The sequence below is a fragment of the Gavia stellata genome, chromosome 32 (genome assembly GCF_030936135.1).
Source record: "Gavia stellata isolate bGavSte3 chromosome 32, bGavSte3.hap2, whole genome shotgun sequence".
NCBI lineage: Eukaryota > Metazoa > Chordata > Aves > Gaviiformes > Gaviidae > Gavia > Gavia stellata.
The window spans coordinates 2379425-2397663 of record NC_082625.1 but is presented as its reverse complement, the minus strand read 5'-3'; the positions used below and the strand labels follow the sequence as shown (position 1 = coordinate 2397663).

Here is an 18239-nt window from a genome sequence, read left to right as displayed (position 1 = left end):
GACAAATGTTTTTCTTGTCTTTTCTGCAAAAACAAACCAATTACATTCTACGGGTAGTGAAAGCATAACGGCAATGATTTAATAAAACAAATAGGACTTGTTTTTTCTGGTCTTCAGTCTTTTCTGAATGTCATCTTTCTGAAGTAAGGCTGATCGCACTGGATGTGTTTACACAGCTTCAGTTTGGGATGAATGAGTCCAAGAGTTCCCTTGTAAGTACCCCTCAAAAGCTCCCAAAAGCCAGAGAGGAAATGGAGCTCCTCAGTGTGATGTCTGACTGTCTGAAAGTCTCGCCCAGTGGAGCCTTAGCACGGCTTAAAGGAATAAGGCTTTTGTTTTAAAACTGGATTCGAAGCGAAGCCTTTAAAGCTCAATAAACTGTTTCTCTGTTCATTCAATTCTGTGGATTTTAGGCTCAGGGAATCTCTGCGCGCTTGTGTTTCTGGCAGACCGGAGAGCGTAATGCGCAGTAGCAGTCTTAACTGCTTTTTTATTAAGTTTCCAGGTATGCAGAAGCCAGTGCTTTAGCTGAAACAACTTCTCACCTCATCGGCAGGTTTCTACAATTGTTAAATTAGCAAAAGAAATGTGATGTGTAGATTACCTTTTCCTTAGGCTTCTCTTCCACACTCCAATATCCTTATCTCCAGGGCTGCTTAAATAATTTGTATAGTGTTTGGCTGCTCTTTCCGTGCTTAGATAGCAAGTTTCTAGTCCACAAAACTGTTCTACAAGTCTATTAGAACTAGGTATCTGCATCAAGCATGACTTTTTGTTCTGGGGAATATAAAATGTTCTCTTTGAGCCTGTACAGTGCGTGAACTTGGTGGGTGTGATAAGAAAAACGTCCTCGTGTTTTGCATGGCTCTGTTGGCAAAAGGAGGAGTTGCTGCATGATGGTTCTTGTTGATCAGCACCGGGGAAGAGCGTGTTGTTTTTCCACATGCTCTAATCTGAGATAACAAGAAGAACTCCAGATTGTGTTTTTCAAACGCGCTTTAGGTCTCTCGGTGCTCAGATTTGCCAACGACTATCCGTTGCAGTAATACATCCATCCACCCAAAGCCTAATTTCAAGTGGCACCATTTCAAATATGAGCCTTGCTTTGATACTGAAGGAGACCGAGCAGGTCTCAGCAATAAACTGTCAAGCGTTTCACTTCGAACAAAGTATTTTACAGAAGATCGCGCACTGGATGTGGACTTTGATGCCACCGATCTCTCCCCTGCGCTGCCATTGGCCTCGGGTGGTTCTGTGCCCCTCTCTGTGCCTCGGTGGTTGTCTGTAACGTGGAGCTGATCAGAGCGACCTGCTGAGGAGTTAGACTTCAATAAACTTCAGACGGCGAGTGCAGGAAGTGCCTGAAGGCAGAATTTAAGATGGTTTTAGACAAACAACTGTCAGAAATGTCTTAGGTAAAGTATTTGATCTGGCCTTGGACAGGTGGATGGGTTGGGCGGTGTCTCAAAAACTTGTTCGGCTCCCTTCCAGTTGAAGATTGCTTTCAGTAACAGCAACTCTGCGCTGAGATTTGAAACCCTCCATAGTTTGCTTAAGAAAAAGATTCTTTGTCCCTGGAGAAACTGATACGGCTTCAGGTTTCTTGTAGAGGAGAGTCCCATCTCTTTTTCTTGCCAGATAACGCTAGTTTGTGCAATTTTTTTCAGAGGACTCTATCCATTGTAAGATTATTTCCATAGCTGTTTCCCCCCCGCCCCCTGCAGTAATTACCCCATTTAGGGATCGGCAGGTGACGTGGCTCACGCTACGGCATCAATTAGACCAGCTCTGAATAATCTTAATTGCTCTGAAACGGACAATGCTGATGGTCACTGGTGATTAGACCGTATCTTGACTCCTGTGCTGATAAACATCCACGAAGCTGAAGCTTTTTAGCAATCGTGGCGCATGCCTGCACAGTTCGTGTGATGTAAGCAGATCCTGTTTCGATGGCCGAGCATAGTTTAACGGGCGGATAATGAGACTTTTGCTACTACTGTACTTCCTTATTATTGAACACCGTGACTTTAGCGACAGTTTTATTTTAAGAGCTTGTCACGGCAGAGGCATGAAATAAAACAGAATTTTCACGATTCTGACAATTGGCAGTTGGAGACATTAACTATTGTGGGAGAAAGATTGAGAATCCAAGATCTCCCCTGAGTTTAATGTAACGCCGGAAGATTCAGTTCCCTCTTTGTTGGCCTCTCCTTGTTGGGATGGCACAACTAGTTTGGGATTAAATTCCTTCAAATTACATCTTTCTCTTGCATAATTTACAAGGAGAAATAAATTAATAGCCACTAAGGGTAGCTTGTGCAACGGAGTTAATGGGGTTTGTACTGTTTTTCCGTAGGGTTGTATTTGCGTGGCTTTTGGTTATTTTTATCATTTCTCATTTGGCACTTTGATTAGAGAAGCAGAGTGATGTGGCACAGCACACACGCTATAGATCAAAACTATAGAGATCGGTATGTTTGTAATGAGAAGCCATTAAGCAGATACATATCTGGATAGAGCTGAGTTGGACAGTTTGTGTGCGGCCACATATTATTATACATTGAATTACTTGAAAATGGGCCTTGCTGGTATGCTGAAGATGACACGGGCAAGTAGTAAATAAAAATACATTTCATAGAGAGGTCTCAAGTGCTTGGCTCTGGGACTGCAAGCAAACAGTATCTATTTCAGTACTGCTGAGTAAATTCTTATACCTAGAAATAAACTGCGGAGAGCGTACTTACTGCTTTAGGGCAAAGAGAGAAGGGTGTATAAATTGGTGGGCATGAGCTGATGAGGCCAAAATGACTAGGGTAGTTGAGAGAATATTAGATGGGTGCATATAATCTATGCATTTGATACTAGTGTGCTTAGTAATGAGATACTGCAAACATTTCTCCTTTCCGCAGTTCAGATATGATTTTGAAAAAAATTGTTGTAGTTCAGGGAAAACCATACCACCTATTAAATTACTGGAAGACATGCTTTACAATATTCGGCTTTGGCCGTATCTATGTGGGAAATAGATCTGGTAACAGAAGGATGTATGCCTTAGCCCTTTGGTGAATCCTTTCGCGCGCTGGCTGCTCGCGTTGGGTATGACTGCTCTGTTTTGATTCCTGCCAGGTTGCCTGCTGCCAGCCTCGCGTTACGTTGGGGAGCACGAAGCTGACCAGCAGCGCTTCTTTCAAGGGCACTGCCTGCTTCGAGAGGCTGCTCGAGACCCGGAGTCGCCTTCCTCCTGCTGCTGTCTCCGGTAGTCAGCCTCTCTTGGCACGGAGTGATCCCTTTACCCTTGGAGTGGCTGCAGTGGGACAGAGACTGCCATTGTGATCAGATTCCCACCGCAGCCGTTCCGTGTCCAGCGTGGATTTGGGCAGCATGCTAAATGACCATGCACAAAAACAGTTTATGCATCCTGGTAACTTAAGAAAAAAAAAATCTGGTTGGCAGAGCTACCTGGCTCTGCTTCACGGGCAAAATTCATCCTCCGGGTATTTCTTTGCACAGCGGGCCTTCAGGTGATACTTTACTTTTCTCTCTCCTCATCCTCTCTGGAAGGTGAGGTGGGAAGGGGGGATCTGGAATAAGTTATGTTCCTTCTTTCTCTCTGGCTTCTTCTCAGTATCTTCATCCACAAACACAAATTCAACTTCAGTATTTATGTTTACGATTCATGACTATGCCATGAAATCTGTCCAGATTAACATCTTAACCTCTGTTTGACATTTCTGTGTAGATCATTCGTTATCAGCCTAATCTCCTTGTGGTTAATCTTACACTTCCACCCATTTCATTACCTTTCTCGGTTATGGACAGCTCTGCTTTCCTATTTGCTGTAACCTGTATGTCCTTTTTGGTGTAGATTTGCTCTTACTTTGTGTGTCTGGGTTACATTTTGCACATCTTTTCACGTAACGTATCTAAAATGCAGTCTTCCTTATCCCCACATAGCTGAATGTGTCAGCTTAGCTTTCATTCTTTCATACCTTGTTTACTACAACATCCTTCTCTGTGGCCTTGAGAAAAGCGATCTTATCCCTCTCTTATCTTTGCAGAAAGCAAAGGTTATACGTTTCGCCTCATGCTTTGATCGTATCGCTCCTCATTTTCAGGACAGAGTTTGTAGGTAAAAGTAATAGCTTGTCTTAGACCTATGTTTGGAAAAATTAGATGGATCTTGTTCTTAGACCATCACCATACATTGAAGGACTTCTGTATATCTCCATTCATCTCTGTTTCTCAGGCAGGTACCAACTCCCGTACTTCTCTTTGATGGCTTGTCCTGATGCAGCGTTTTCTCTCATGCAGCACTAAGCTGCTGACTTCTTAGTCCGGTCAGTCCATGCCGCCGATCACCAAGAAATAAATCAGTCTGATGAGGCGCTTGCCCCCAGCACCGTGCTGATACGGTCACCTGGCTTGAGAGGGAGGTGGTTCACATCCCGCTGGTTCAGAGAGCGGAGATCTGTATTCAAAATACAGTATGGGTAGAGACTTTACACGCAATTACATTTATTTTTAGGACATCCGTGGCTGCCTGGACCACTTCACTGTGATTCTCTTGGGTCTTCTGGGATTGCAATGTTAGTGAGCAGGTTTGACGGGAGTAGGTTAAAGTGAACAGGGATGTTTGCAAGATGCTGCACATCGGAAAGAGTAATATATATAGTTAAATATTAACATGAAGCTTTCATGAGGCTTCCAGGTGGCATGTCAACCGTTGAATGATAAAAACAAATCCTTAGGTTGTAATAAGGATTGAAATTTAACAAACCATAACAACAAAAAAAGCACCCTCATAGCTGTGAGTAAAACAATGAGCAAAGCTTTACAGAAAAATTCCCCAAATTAACTTTAAAGATTCTGGTCTTGGTCTAAATTACAAAGCCTCTGTTCTGATGTACAGAATCGAGTACAATATGAGGAGGCTGATTTCCAAACTGCTTTAAAGTTATCTACTCCTTACAAATCTCCATGTTCCCCAGAGGTTAGGTCCGCTGAATGTTTCTGCCCCTTTTTATAGGGAGACAGATTTCACTTGGTGGCTCTTTTGCAAATTACTGTCAGAAGGGCTGAGGCTCAGAAACTTCTGGCCTCTCAATCCTCAGGTACCTGAGGAATATGAGCGGGTGTGGTGGCTTCTTAATCTTCTTCAATTATAAGCCATCAAAGGGACTGACAGTAGCAAAGCCTGGAGTTAGTATTGATTTGCATGGGGCATTATATTTAGTGATAGCTGGCCAGGGACTCCAGGTTTTGCCTGGAAATGTAGTGTCAATTTTGAGGCTCACATATTAAAGAAATACAAGGAAGCAAGCAGAGGTTGGTGGTTATTTCTGATCCCTTGTGCTGCCCTAAGCTCCCGTGTAATTTTGAACACAAAGTACAAGGAGCAGGCTTGATCTGCTTGCCAGAGAATGGCACAACAGCAGTGTTGTAGACGCTAGGTAAAGTATTTACAACTTCTCGTCGCTATCCTTGCGTGCACTTTGTGACACTTGTTCCGCCTTTAACAGTGCTGCTGTGTTTTCAAATCAAACTCCGTGTTTTGGTATTTATAGCTTGATTGCCAACAGTTTAGCCAGATTTCTGCAAGTTGTTTTTACCTGCTTGGGGAATCAGCTTGATTGAAAAGTACTAGGAGAATGAACACAGACCTCGTCTTGAATTCTAATTTCTTAATTATTTTTTTAGCTTTGTCCCCTAGCTCTCATCAGAGAGAGATGCTTTGCTCTGTAAGTTCAGTTCGTAAGGGGTTTGCTGCCATGGTGTAAACACCACGTGCACCGCTTGAAATGTTTGAAAGGAAAATGTTTCTTTGATCTTTATTCTATCTGGGCAATATTAGGCATACTCGAGTAGGAGGCATCCACTTCTCCCTGTAAATGGTTGGGGTGACGGAGGAGAGCAGGAGTGAAAACCTTCAAGGGAGAGACACAGAAAGGTCTAGAAGACCTGTGAAATGACAGCGTGTCCTGAAGGTTTATTGGGAAAAGGTGAGGGACTTTCACAGCTGAGGTTTGTAGCCCGAGAAGATCCTTCCTCAAAAATAAGAGAATATAGTTGGGCAGTCTTACTGACTCCAGCCACGGAGGTGAGCCGTCGAATCTGAGGTTACGCAGGGCTTTGTGCGCCTGGGCGCAGGTGCTGCGTTGTGTCCTTGGTGCGGTAGCTGGAGAAGCTCATTTGCAAAGTTTATAACTTCTTAAGAAGATAAAGAGTGACCAAAGGCACTGTGGATCCATTGCAGTTGATGACTTCCTCTAGGCTTCATCATATTAAGATGACTTACAGATAAATATATTTTTATATATTATATAATTAAAAGTGTGTGTGTGTATACATTATGTATGAGTTCCTCTCAGTAAGTTTGCTGTATTCCTTGGCATAATTGACATATGAGTAAATTTCTCTGTTTCCAGAGAAATACTCCACCAGCAGTTGTAGCGCAGAAGATTAGTCCGCAGGCTAAACAGCAGAAGGTTGGCATGGAAGAGACTGCGCTTCTAGAGAGGATCTCCCTTTATCCGCTCTTTTCCTCTGTCAACAACAGAACTCGGCCTTTCCCCCCTATCTCCATTCAACAACTTCTTTCACAGACCTCCATATCCTCCATTATCGCGACTGGACAAGGTGGCACACAACTCCAAACCCTTTTATCTGTTCTAAACTCACGTTTGCTGATCCTAACAGGTCCATGCAACAGCACCAGCATCTCCGTCGGTTTTAGCTGTGGCAGCTCTCCTGGGCAGGGAGGATGCCTTGCGGGAAGCAGCCGAATACACGGGGTTTGCAAATGGCACCGGTCCCGTTTTGCAATATTTGAGACGTTCCCCGTAGCTCCAGATGAGCACGTAACTTGTGGAAGGGTTGGCAGGCAAAACAAGTTTTTTCTTATCCTTACTGATAGATGAGATAAGAGTTGTAACGTTGTCCTGAGAAATGTCAATGGGAAGAGTTTCCTTTACGTTTTAGTAACAGCGTGTTGTTTTTGGAAGTCACTGTCTATGGGAAGGGAGGCACCTGCGGTTAATTTTATCTGTGTAAATACGGACCTCCTAACGTTCCCAACTCGTGGTTCAGTGGGGTCGTGGCACTATGTACTGTAATAACTTATTTTATAAATAACACTTTAATTTTAGTGCTGATTGTAAAACCTTGAATTTATTTGGCACTTGCTCCTTCCCGAGTTGGTGCTAACAACTGAAATCCTGTGTGGGGATAACAGCATTTGAGTCGATGCGTTTTGGGAGGGTTGTTCCTTGGACATCTTTGGTGTTGGGAAAAAAGGGAGGGATAAAAGTTGTTAGAGCAGTTGAGCACCGTGACTAAGTGACGGAAAGTTTGCTTGAACGTCTTGTGATATTTCCTGAATTTTGTTTGATAACTACAGCCCGTGTCAGGCATTGCTGGCAGTCTTTCTGTAGAAGCATGTTAACCTCTTCTTTTTTGTTCTCTTCTAGTTTCTCCATTTATTTTATAGATTCGGGAAGGTCTGGGAGAGCTACTGTTGTTAGTCACTGAGGCGATCAAAAGTCCTTGTGCTCTTTACAGTCCGATGGACCTCTATAACCACGTTCTTCTCGGGCACGTTACTGCCGTCATAACGCCCTGGGAGCAGTTTGTCCTGTGCAGCCCAAGAGCTGCCGCTGGTGGGGTTTAGGGTTTAGGTTTCTGCCTCTCTGGTCTCGGTGACATGAAGGAATAATTGAAGGACATAAGCCACAGTGCAGAGGGGTTGGCAGCATACTGTTTTTCTTGCCTTTTCTTGACCCTCTGTCAACCCACTCTGCTATGGAGTTTTAGATATATACCTAGTCGTCACTAGAAACAGTTTTATTTAAATTTTAATAGCTCTTTTTAACCTTATGATATACCAATGCACTTGGATTAGGTGTCATCTTGACGTGTTCAGATCAAATAAATGCTCACAAGAAAATACATGATCATGAGTAAAAAAAAAAATTAAAAACTGTTTTACGGATAAAAATTATGTTACAGAACTCTGCAACAAACACTACTTAACAACTTACTGAATTTGGAGTCTTCTTGACAGGAAGAGAATGAGTTAATCTTGAGGAAAAGTGATCAAGTGAAAAATGCTGTGTACATATAACATGATTTAATACATAATTTTATAAGGAGTTAAGACTCAGATGGATTTCAGTAGCAGCGATGCCGCCCAGCACTTGCAGAAATTCAGGAAACAAGCACAAACTCTGTAGTGCTAAATTAAGATCACATGCTTGCAACACACTCAGAGGAGTTACTGCCGTGGGCGATTAGTCCTTGGGTTTCCTTTTTTTTTCCTTGTTGGTTTTGGTTTTGTTTAGAACCACAAGAACCCATTTCTACGGAGGTCATTATCGCGACTGTACAGTTAGGAAATTAAATTACAGTTCCCACTGCAACTGTAACTCAAGTATGATTATATGTGTGCACGCGCAAGACTATTCAAGGGTAAATTTATATGACAGATACTGCAGCCATTTACAGTAAGAGAAAAAAACACGGGGAAATGCAGAGCGCTCTGATACTGTTTCTGTGGGACTCTGGCTTTGAATTAATATGCGTGTGCACGTCATATAACATTACACTAACCTAAGCTCTGGCATTGAGCGATACATATCGCAGCCAAAACAAGCCGTTTTAAGCTGTGTCAATGCTGGGTTCGCACTGGCTTCCTCCTACGTTTTTCTCCTGGTTATAAATACGCTTCGCAAGTTAAACGCTCGCCGTGAGAAAAACCCTGCAATAGCCGGTTAAATTGCATTAGCCTAATGAGTTTTGGGGCATCGTGGGCAGAGAGTGGCGTGGACTCCCGTGCGAGCGGTGGGAGGCGAGGGCTTGTTTGGGGAGTCCCGTTTGGGGTGGCCGGCAAGGGGTTAAGGCGTGTTTGCCTTGAGCAGATAGCGGAGCGGTTGGATGCCTCCCTGTGCAGGCAGCAAATGCATTGGCTGAGGTTGAGGGCGGTTCTCCTGCCGCAGTTGTTTTCTGTCCTGGACTTCGTTGGATCTGGAGCCTGCTAATTGCCTTGTCTGTAATCAAAATACAGCTTGTGTAATTCATGAAAAAGGACCTGGTGGTGCAAGGCGAGGTTGCTCCTTGCCGCTGGCTCCTCCGGTGCCGAGAGGACCCGTGGTGGCCCGGGCTGCCTCTGCTGACCCACGTTCGCATGGACGGGGCTTGTTACTGCACGGTAGAAAGATCATGTCCGTCCCAAAACCATGTGGGAACATCTGTCCCTGTACAGCGTATATGCAGCATCTTGATGGTCATACATGTGGTTTAGAATTTCTTCTGAATGAGCTGTGTGGCTCTGATCAGACCCGAACCACCATCCGTTTGAGTACTCGGTTCAGCTCACCCAGAACATTGCTATTTAAACCCATCCAGTGGCAGAGGATCCCAAAGGAACAGCAAAACTTACCCAGAGTGATTTTTATATATTTTTTTTTATCTTTTCCTGACAATTCACTGCTATTGTTTTGTTTCTTGCTTTCTGCTAACAAGACCTAACACAAATGTGTTTAATCGTACTTCAGTATTCAGGCAAACTGTGTTTATTAGCTGAACGGCTTAATGCTTAATTGACTTGCCTATTAAATATGGATCTCCTGGTTACCTGTGTTGGCTCAGGAATATGTTTACAGTATCAGCGTGTTTTGTTTCCACCTGAAGCACAGGGAAGTGGTGAAACGACGGGAGCGATCCACAGAGGTAGAAATTCCTTTGCGCTGACTCTGCTGCCTTTGTCCCCCCCAGCTGGGCCTCAGCAGCATGAAGAAATGTCAGTCTGAATCTATAATCAGAAAGGTTTGTAAAATGCATTGTTTCCTAAGTCTTTGGAGCCACTCTAGCTAGCTAGTTAAATATTTATTCACCCCTGGAACAACAAGTTTGAACCTCTGTGTCGGCTCCGTTTCTCCCCCATCCAGGGCAGATCAGTTAAGCGTTAATGCTGTTTGTCATCTTTGGGACAGGGATTTTAAAAGTCCCATTCTTAAAGATCTGATGAAGCGGTTTCGTGGCTGTGATGAACAGCTTTGCTCTGGTACCGGGTGCTGAAGCCCTTTTTCCTGCAGCGGCTTTTATGGTACGGTGTGATGGCTTCTGCCCTTACCCCAAAATAGCAGCTCCCTTGTCTCTAACTAGGATTTATGAAGTTCCCTTTTGACTTTCTCCTCTTCCACGAGGAATGAAGAGAGCTCGCTTTTTTCCCTGTGCCGAGGGGGAGACACCACATTCCCCAAAAGTCCCCCGGCATTAACCAGAGGCCGGGGCTGCGTAGTTGGTATGTCTGAGCGTACCCTGTGCCTCCTCGGCTTGTGCCGGACCATGCCACAGCTCCCAAAAGTCCGATCTCATTGCGAATCTGCATAGGCCAATGGCAGTTACTGGAGTCTGCAAACCTCGATGATGGTGCACTTGGTCAGCACAAACCTATTCAGTGTTGTCCCGCAGTGAAAGCGTAACGTGGCAGCAAAAAAACAAACAAAAAAATCCCATCTGACCCACCCGGAGTCACATAACCTGGATGCTGTAGTAATAATTCTAGGAAGCGGTAGTGAAGATATGCTGGAGAGGTTTCTACGTGACTTTCAGGTGCTTTCTAGCATGCCTACTTTGATGTCAAGACGACATCTGTTCAGGATCTTGTGTAATGAGGATTTGCACAGAATAGGGATTGACAATTTCTGGTCTTGAGTGCTTAATGGAAAAAAAGATGTTGCCTTGGCTGCTTTGCTTGCTTCAAGCTGTCTTTCAGACATCAAAAGCTCGTAGAACAGGAAAAAGAGAAACGTTAAGAACAGTTTAAAAATAGTTTAATTGTATCTTCTAAAAACCTTTAGAGTTGAGAATTTAAACAGTTTCTGCTCTGTGAATATTTGCAGCTGAGTTCAAAATGTGTAAATAAGCATAGGACTTTGAAGATTAGTTTCCATAACAAATTAAAAAAAAATACTGTGTGGCATAATGTTAAATAGGTGCCGTGTGTCACTGGGTGTTTTGCATGAGGGCTGACTTTTCCACATTACCTGTCTGCTCCACTGATGCCTTGAGAAACAAATGTTGTCTTTTGAATATTTTAAACTTTGTAGTTCTTAAGCATGAAGCAGACCCGGGAAAATACCCTTTTGCAGGAAGCGCCGATGATGAACGCTGTGGCTTGTGCTGCCAGCACTCACCCTCCAGCTTGCACAAATCATTCCTGCCTGCGTTCGCCGTAGCAGTTTACTTCCCAGCTGGATGCTAACCCCGCTTCAGGGAGGCGTGTGCTGCTGCGAGCGCTGGTACTAGCAAGCGTAGAAGTCCTTGTAAGACATCCGTGTGTCGGTGCTCACTTAGGAACGCAGGGAAGTGTGTGAGAAATAGCCCAGACTTTTTTTCCCCCCATAAACCTTGATATTTCCCCCCATAAACCTCGATATTTTAGACTGGAATTAGTAAGTTTGATAGTGTTTTGGACTAAATTCTGGAATTTTCTATCTTGTGTCTTTCTGCTGCCAATATTTCTAATAAACTGCAGCCACGACATCTGTTGCTACACTGTGCTCCATCTGTGGCCTGGTAGAGAATGTATAACCATGCTTTTAAAACAAGCTTCTCATTTTATATTTGGACTAATACAAGCTATCATCTGCAAGCTGCTTCTATTTGGCTGTCGCATTTCAATCAGTTACTATTTGTGACAGGTTCACAAAATAAGACCTGTTGGTAGAAGAGGGCAAAAAGTTGGTCAGCATAAAAGAAAATGAATTTGAAATACATTCCCATGTTTCTTGTTAATGGATGAATCCTGAGGGATGCACAGAGAAACTGCCTGCTGTGAGTGACTGACAGGGAAGCAGTCAGATATTTGAGGTTCAGTTGACCTTGTGATAGAATTTTAACCTTTATCCATTTCATATTTCTTCAAAGGATTTATCAGGCTGGAACAAACCAGAGGTTGCTCATCTTTACTATCCCGTCTACTGCACTACTGCTGCTTATTTCAAGAACGGCGTTAACAGCTTTAACACAATTCTGCAATCCTTTAACATTGCGCAGAACGTGGCGGAGGGGGATTTTCTCCCAAAGCGCAGCTGGGGATTTGATCATCAAAACATCGGTAGCACACTGTACTATGGATCCTACACGCTGCTCATTTAGTTGAATAAAACTAGACCATTTTCCACTATTGGTTGGCTCACGCGTGTTAGCCAGAAATTAAAAATAAGATTTTGACACCTGGACATCAGTGTGTCTGGGACCTCCCCAAATAAAGCCCTTCCTGCTTCAACACTGAATATTGGACAGAGAGGTTGGGAAATTCTGAGGCAGGTGGTGTTAATTCAGTGTGAAGGTACTTGGTCTGGCCAGCGCGGATCGCAGGAGGACTTACCTCTGTCTTCCTCCACCGAGGGCGCTTGGGCAGGACATCAGAAGCTGTTCAGATGTGCCCTCAGACAAAACCCTCCTGTTTGGTGAGAAAAAGGTGATGTCTTGATCTGCGTCTTGGCAGTTCACAGCTGTAGCCCCAAGGCTGTGTGTCGCCACGCAGGTTAATCAGGCCCACGTCCTCCGTCCCTCATCTCGAGTTCTTCCTCGTGCTGTTTAAATGGCTGTGTCAAAGCCGTACTTGGCTTTGGTGCTTGCTCTGGTAGTGGTGATTTCAGCTGTATTATATCTTTTCCGACTTGAAGTTCTGTGGCGCGTTCTGGATTAAGCAGTTGGGTTTAATTGGTTCAGCCTCGTTTGGATCGTTAAGACTGAGTGTGAAGGTGCTGAGCGGCAGAGGGGCAGGACGGTCCTTCCCTTCAGAGCGTCTCCGCGTCTGCTCAGCCTCCCCTCCAGCTCCTTGCTCAGCGTTAGTCATGGTGTTTGCTCTGAGCGATGCTGCTGCTCGGTTTCTATTTCAAAGCCCAAACCGCTCATTAAAAGTATTGTGAGGTGCTAAGTAATGGGTAATTAAAAAATAAACCATAAAAGCCTCAAGCAATAACACTCGTGGGTGCCCTTCTTGGACTCGCTGGGAGAGTCACTGAAGAGCTGGTATGGGGTGCCAGGGCAGCAGGCTTCCTCCAAGGAGCTCGGTGACGGGTTGATAGACAGATAGGAAGCAAATCCTGATAAAGGGTTATGTAAAAGTATTGTTGGACATGCATTATTTGCAGCCTCAATGTGGGAAACTTAGATTCTTAAACTAAAACTAGAATTTTATGGCTGAAACTGGCTATCCCAGGCTGGGAAGCTCTCGCTGTAGAGTCTCACCCCTTCTGGGCTTCAGAAATAATGTTGGAGTCACCAAAGCTCTCCTGGGAGCCTCGTAGTACTGGAGCGAGAGAAGAGGAAAACTCCGTTTTCTCTTTTTGAAGATGAGCATTAATGAATTGTGAGGGTGAATGATGACACTCTTCAAAAATGTTATTAAAATTTGGAATTTGTGCTGAAAAGTGGAGATGAGGCAGACGTCTGCACTTCATGGATGCCTCTTTGAAAAGAAAGTTGCCAAGCCAAGCAGGATGAAGCGTTGTTGCTCATAAGCCTTTCACAGTCATACATCGTTGGGTTGTCCTGTGATACTCAGTTGCCTTTTATCTTTTCTCTTCACAGTTTGTCCACCTGCTTGCAAGTCCCAAGGCTGCACCTCCGATGGCCAGTGCTGTCACAGCGAATGTCTCGGGGACTGCACGGAGCCGAACAACCCTGAAAAATGCGTGGCTTGCCGCAACTTCTACCTTGAAGGCAAATGCGTGGATACCTGCCCACCCGGTTACTATCGCTTTGAGGGGTGGCGTTGCGTCACCTTCAGCTTCTGCCAGGAACTGCACAACAAATGCAAAAATGCCAGGGAGTCGGGGTGTCACGTTATCCACAATAACGAATGTGTTCACGAATGCCCGTCAGGATACATCATGAATTCCAGCAAGTAAGTACAAGTGTCTGCAGGTAAAGAGACCATGCTGTAGCTTTCGTACTGTGCTTTTCTCTCGCTTGGACCGACGGTTTGTGTTCTGTGTCAAGACCAAGAAAAGTTTCTGACATTGGAGTGTCTGTGACAGTTACCTGGTTTACTTTAATATGATTTGCCAACTAATACCTTTCTAATTCAAGCCATTAAAAGCAGACCGATCTACCTACCAGTTTATTCTTCCTCTGCTTCCCTTGTTTCCTCTTAAGTTTGGAAAAAGTGGGAAAGGGAGATTCAGAGAGAGGGGTCAAGGAAGAGAAGTGTCCTGAAGTTGGAAGTATCTTTCTGTAATCGAGCGGGACGAGGGAGATGGGCAATGGAGAGGCTTTAGTAGCCCTGCTTCCCCTCCCCTCCAAAGCAGACCTCAGGCTAGAAAGCCTTGCTATTAAGCAGAATAGGGAAAAGTTGTGTCTAATGAAAAGAGCATAGTGTATTTTGAGTGGGTCATTCTCAGAATATCTTTCCCTCATCCCTGTAATTACTTTCATTGAGCAGGTTCAAGCTGTGCCAGACATAAATGGACAATGTAACAAACAAGTCTAGCATGAGTCAAAGCAGGGAACAGCCATTCTGACTATTCCCAGGGTTTTTCGACGAAGGAATTAAATAATTTATGTTGCTGAGCTGTTTATCACTGAAAACTTTGTTGTTTGTCCCACAATAACATTATATATTGTGATGAGTCAGATTTCCTATGAATATTGGTAGCTTTGTGCTTGCATGTATTTGCTCCTGCCATAATAATTTCAGGGAATTCACTCTAACAGGACTTTTTATTTCATTTCCTGTTTTGCTTTTCAAAAGAACGAACTAACAGCCCCCAAAGTAGATATGCTGCTTGTGTAACAGCAGCCATTGCCTCTCTCCTATGCTTGTTCCAGGCTGCTGTCAGTAGGACCTCACGACACCTCTCAGCGCTTTTCCTAGAGCATTTATTTCTCTGAACTAGTTGGGAACACATTCTTGTGCTGTTACGACCGCGGCAAGCCATCGTCTTGCTGCCGTTTAAGAAGTATTTCCCCGGAGCACAAAGCTCATGCTTGCTTGCCTTTTTTTAAATCAGCTTTATGTACAGTCCTTAACCAGAGGATTCCCAGACGAACAGCCAACTCTCCGCTCATCAGTTAAATGTTGGGTTAATGCTCTTGGAATGGAGACTGGGCCTGGGTTTCTTGATCGTGAAACCCCTGGTATGTCTAGCACTGAGCAGCATTGTGGTGGACGGGCTATTCAAAATTGTCAAAATCACTTCATTCTGGTTTCTGTTGTGTAGGAAGGGACAGAGCGATTAGCGTTTGAGATGTGGAAATGACGATTTAAAGAATTACCAGCAGTTATTTGGAGTTCCTAAGAGCCACGTGCTGTGCGCTGCAAGTGAATCCCATGGCATATTGCCAGGACAGTGTTGCTTTGAATTGATTACTCTGCTTTTGAGAATCGCTGGGGACGCCCCAGATGACATTCTGCAAAACCATCACATCTACATTCCTGACTCTCTTGTTTTCCAGCTTGCACTGTACGCCCTGCGCAGGGCCCTGTCCAAAGGTTTGCGACTATGGGAAAGAGAAGACAATCGATTCGGTGACATCGGCACAGGAGCTCCGTGGCTGCACAGTTGTTAATGGAAGCTTAGTTATAAATATCCGTGGAGGAAGTAAGTTCTGCATGAGTAAGGGGGTAGGGAGCACTGGATGTCAGATCAATGAATAAGACACCATCCATGAGCTGGGGCATTTCTCTTTTGCTTTGACCACTCTGAATCTTGGAGTGATTCAGAAAAATAACTGCAAAGCAAAGGCTCTTGTGATGGTCATTTGGGGTTTTTTGCTAACTGATTTTTGTAAGGTCTCACGAATTAGTGTAAATCGGTTCTATTTAATACATTTGGGCTCTGATATCAGTGTTTTTCTCTGTGATATCAGAAAACTGAACCCGATGTTTTCCTCTCCATAGATAACATAGCAGCTGAGCTAGAAGCGAATCTTGGCTTGATAGAAGAAATCTCAGGTTATCTAAAAATCCGCCGGTCTTATGCCTTGGTTTCTCTTTCTTTTTTTCGTAAACTACATCTGATTAGAGGAGAAACACTAGAAGCTGGGTGAGTTCTTTCAAAAGATACTTTATTTTAATGCTTTGCAGTGTAAGGAGTGCCAGTGCTATCAGGGTGATTTGTATTGGTAAACAATTCCTAAGCTATTTTTAAATGTTCCTCTGCCTATGGCTTATGGCCTGCCAGGGAAGATAGTTTGATTTCATTTTTCTTTGGTGTCTGGATTAGTGCATGAGGAAAAAAGAATTTTCAGAGGATCCCCTCCCAATCCACATTTTCATTTTCTGCTTTCAGGAATTACTCATTTTATGCCTTGGACAACCAGAATCTTCGCCAGCTCTGGGACTGGAGTAAACACAACCTCACTATTGCACGTGGCAAACTCTTCTTCCATTATAATCCCAAACTGTGTTTGTCGGAAATCCACAAGATGGAAGAGATCTCTGGGACTAAGGGGCGTCAGGAAAGGAACGACATAGCCCTGAAGACGAACGGTGATCAAGCCTCATGTAAGAAAGTCTCGGAATGCAGCAAGATTTGCATCATTTTCCTTTCCCTCTGCCTCGCTAACCTCGTACTCTTGTTTCTCTCAGCCTAGCCTATGACGTTTTTCTAGGTACTGTCCTTGTCCTTTTGACTTGCCGCTTGGCTTGTGCACTGCAGTGACACTGTCAATATGCCATGAGTAAAAGTACTTACGGGTTCTCCATCTGGCCAAGAGCCTACCTTGCCAACTTTGGTCTTCAGAATTTTGCTTTTTGTGTGCTCAGCTGTGAGTTTTTCAGGGTTGAGTGTATTGTTGTGTCTTTTTGAAGAGTTTAGCACAACATAACCTCAGTCCAGACTGGGACTTTGTGTTACTGCTGAGTACCTGATTAATAGTCACAATCTCCTTTTCCCATGTCATGAGGCGACAGTATGCACACAGAATAAACATAGTAGAGAAACAGGATTTCCACCCATCTCTAGAGCCACGTGAGGGAGTTGCTATGACAACAGAGAAATTTTTGCAACAATTTTTGTTATGCTTCTCAGAGGTTTTTAAGCTAACAGCTTTCTTCAAGAACAACGGTTATAAGATGATGCCTGTGTCAGCATGAGTAAGGAACAAAACCACACAGCGTTGCTTTATGCGCTAACTGAAGTCGTGCTGCTGAAGATGGAGTTTTGCAGGCACTTATTTTGGCAGCAGTACTGCCATAAACAGATCCCTTCTGCACCCCCAACCCTGCTGTTTGTTCCCATTCTCTGCCACACACAATCCCCTTTCCCTGTTTGTGCCAGTAAAACTCTTACAGGGCTGGGCTGCATGGTGAACCAGGTTGTAGAAGTAATCTGGGGTAAAAAATAGTAAGCTTTGTTGTTCTTAGCTTGTGTCATCTCTCAGCTCTGATTTATTGCCTAGCCCCATAAAGTTTTACATGCACAGAGGAAGAGGAGCACGCACAGGTTGACACATGAGATGCTTAAGCAGGTATTGCCACCAAAACCCCCAGAATTAATTAAACTATTATTTCAGTTCCTCGTTATCTCAGCTCCTTGCTCTTTTTGCAGCTTGCAGTGCAGCTTAGATCATCCTGTGGCTGCACTGTTTCTCTGTGTTTGGTGACAGCACTGCTTAAACAGCCCCTTCCCTGATCCTGCCCTCGTTGTTATACTGCTGTAGCTATTTGTGAACAGACTTAAAAAGTGAAGATCTTTCAGCTGAATCAGTTTCCTGATCTGGTTTGCCACATGTCAACACATGCAGCCATGCCAGCACAGTGGGGAGAGGGGAACATAATGACTGCCTGCCTAAAAACTGGCAGTACCAGTGAAAAAACCTACATAGAGCCACACCCTTAGGGATATCACAGCTCTGGTCTGGGCAGAGTGAAGGAGGTACAAGGAATTAGCTGCTTGTAGAGGTCCTCTCCTCCCATGAAACGCTAACAAACTCTTCCCGCATTTGGGGATGCAACTTGATTTGGGGTTCAAATCCAGCTCTGTCATGTGGTTGTGTGCAGCTCCCGGGCTGGCTGGGGGTTTTGTTTAAAGGCAGCTGGAGGAGATGGTTGCATTTCTCTTTGCCAGCTTTAACTCCGCTCTGCTGAGCTGTTCTCTGTGCCATCCCCCCACCTCAAACCACAGGTTCCCAGTGTGTTTGGCTTTTTGTTTGTTTTTACATTTTAAGACTAGTTTTCATATTGGCGGCATCCTGTTTACCAAAAAAAAACCAAAAAAGAAGGAAAA

The 18239-nt window shown here is 44.2% G+C and overlaps 1 protein-coding gene across 1 annotated transcript in view; it reads left to right on the top strand.

Annotated features, from left to right (window-relative positions):
• Positions 1 to 18239, top strand: part of INSR (insulin receptor) — a 46801-nt gene that overhangs the window by 13957 nt on the left and 14605 nt on the right. The window contains exons 3-6 of the mRNA XM_059832021.1: positions 13600 to 13915; positions 15466 to 15611; positions 15911 to 16055; positions 16302 to 16516. Coding sequence (XP_059688004.1) covers positions 13600 to 13915; positions 15466 to 15611; positions 15911 to 16055; positions 16302 to 16516 — 822 coding nt within the window. The remainder of the gene's footprint in view (positions 1 to 13599; positions 13916 to 15465; positions 15612 to 15910; positions 16056 to 16301; positions 16517 to 18239) is intronic.